The 1,418-nt window shown below is 55.4% G+C and overlaps 1 protein-coding gene across 1 annotated transcript; it reads left to right on the forward strand.

Annotated features, from left to right (window-relative positions):
- Window positions 1-255: 255 nt before the first annotated feature.
- LOC309960262 (F-box only protein 27-like) lies at window positions 256-1,164 on the forward strand (the record flags this gene model as incomplete). The annotated part of the gene is made up of 1 exon (XM_082836929.1): window positions 256-1,164. The coding sequence occupies one exon, from the start codon at window positions 256-258 to the stop codon at window positions 1,162-1,164; it is 909 nt and encodes a 302-aa protein (XP_082693055.1).
- Between the last annotated feature and the right edge of the window lie 254 nt (window positions 1,165-1,418).

Here is a 1,418-nt window from a genome sequence, read left to right on the forward strand (position 1 = left end):
CTACATAGCACAGGGAGATCAGCTCGGTGCTTTGTGACCGCCTGGAGGGGTGGGATAGGGAGGGTGGGAGGCAGGGAGACCCAAGAGGGAAGAGATATGGGAACATATGTATATGTATAACTGATTCACTTTGTTATAAAGCAGAAACTAACACACCATTGTAAAGCAATTATACTCCATTAAAGATGTAAAAAAGAAAAAAAAGAAACACTCAGCAGGATCTAAAAATAATTAATTTAGACTTGAAGCAAGGTGATGGCCCACCCAGGAGGAGCGCTGGCTGAGATGCAGGTCGCAGCGGAGCCTGGCGAGAAGACCTCCTCCAGGGGCCAGCCTGTCGGGATCCCCTTGCTAGAGCAGGAACCCGAGGAGCCGCTGGGGCTGGGCCAGCTGCCCACGGAGCTGCTCGAGATGGTGCTGAGCCACGTGCCCCCTCACGTGCTGCTCGGGCGCTGCCGCCGGGTGTGCCGGCGCTGGCGCGACCTGGTCGACTGCCAGGCCCTGTGGCTGAGCATCCTGGCCCGGAAACACGCCGCCCTGTGGCCCATCGTCAGCACCTGCCTGCCGGCCGCCGACGACCCCAGGCCCTGCGTCCTGGGCCGCTTCTGCGAGCGCAGACCCGTAGGACGCAACCTCCTCCGGAACCCCAGGGGCCTAGATGTTTCCCAGAAACAGCCTATGCTGAGCGGTGGGGACGGCTGGACAAAGGAGGGAAAATGTAAGGGCATGCCTGCCACTCCTTGTGATGTCCACTTCCTACCTGCCTACTACCTACCTGGTTACAGGTGGTTTCAAAAGAAGGAAGTGTTGGACCTGGAGGAGGAGGGTTTCTGGCCAGAACTCCTGGACAGTGGAAAGATTGAGATCTGTGTCTCTGCCTGCTGGATGGAACAAAGAGGCACTAACCGTATACGTATATATCAGCTAATTGTGCAAATTCTAGACGTCAACCAGGCTGTCCTGCATCACTTCTCTTCGAATCCTTTTCCCATCCGGCGGTGGAGGAGAGTCCCCTTTGAGGGCAGCCATGTGTTCTCCAACCTCAAGAAGGGCGTTCGCTTTGTGTCTTTTGAACAATGGGTGTCGAACCTGGAGTTCGGGAACGAGCAATATGGAGTCCTTTTTACCAACTCCAGTGTGATTGTGCGGGTCTGTCTGTCCTAGTCGTGGGCTGTCCTTGCAAAACTACCTGACTGTGCCTTCCAGGAGCTGGGCCCATTGGCTGGGCCATCTCAGTAATCAAGGGCTTGTAGCTCCCTGGCATCCTGGGATCTCCTGGGTCCATTCGAAGTTCCTGCTGGGCCCTGTCTTCAGGTTTTGGAAACTACTAGAAGAAAGTTTCTGCTGCTCTCTAAGGCAGACCCTGTTCTACTGAATGGAAACCCACGGTTGAGCACAGGGAAATGCTGGATCCTGAG

The sequence above is a fragment of the Leucopleurus acutus genome, assembly GCF_964270905.1.
Source record: "Leucopleurus acutus genome assembly, chromosome: 1".
Lineage (NCBI taxonomy): Eukaryota > Metazoa > Chordata > Mammalia > Artiodactyla > Delphinidae > Leucopleurus > Leucopleurus acutus.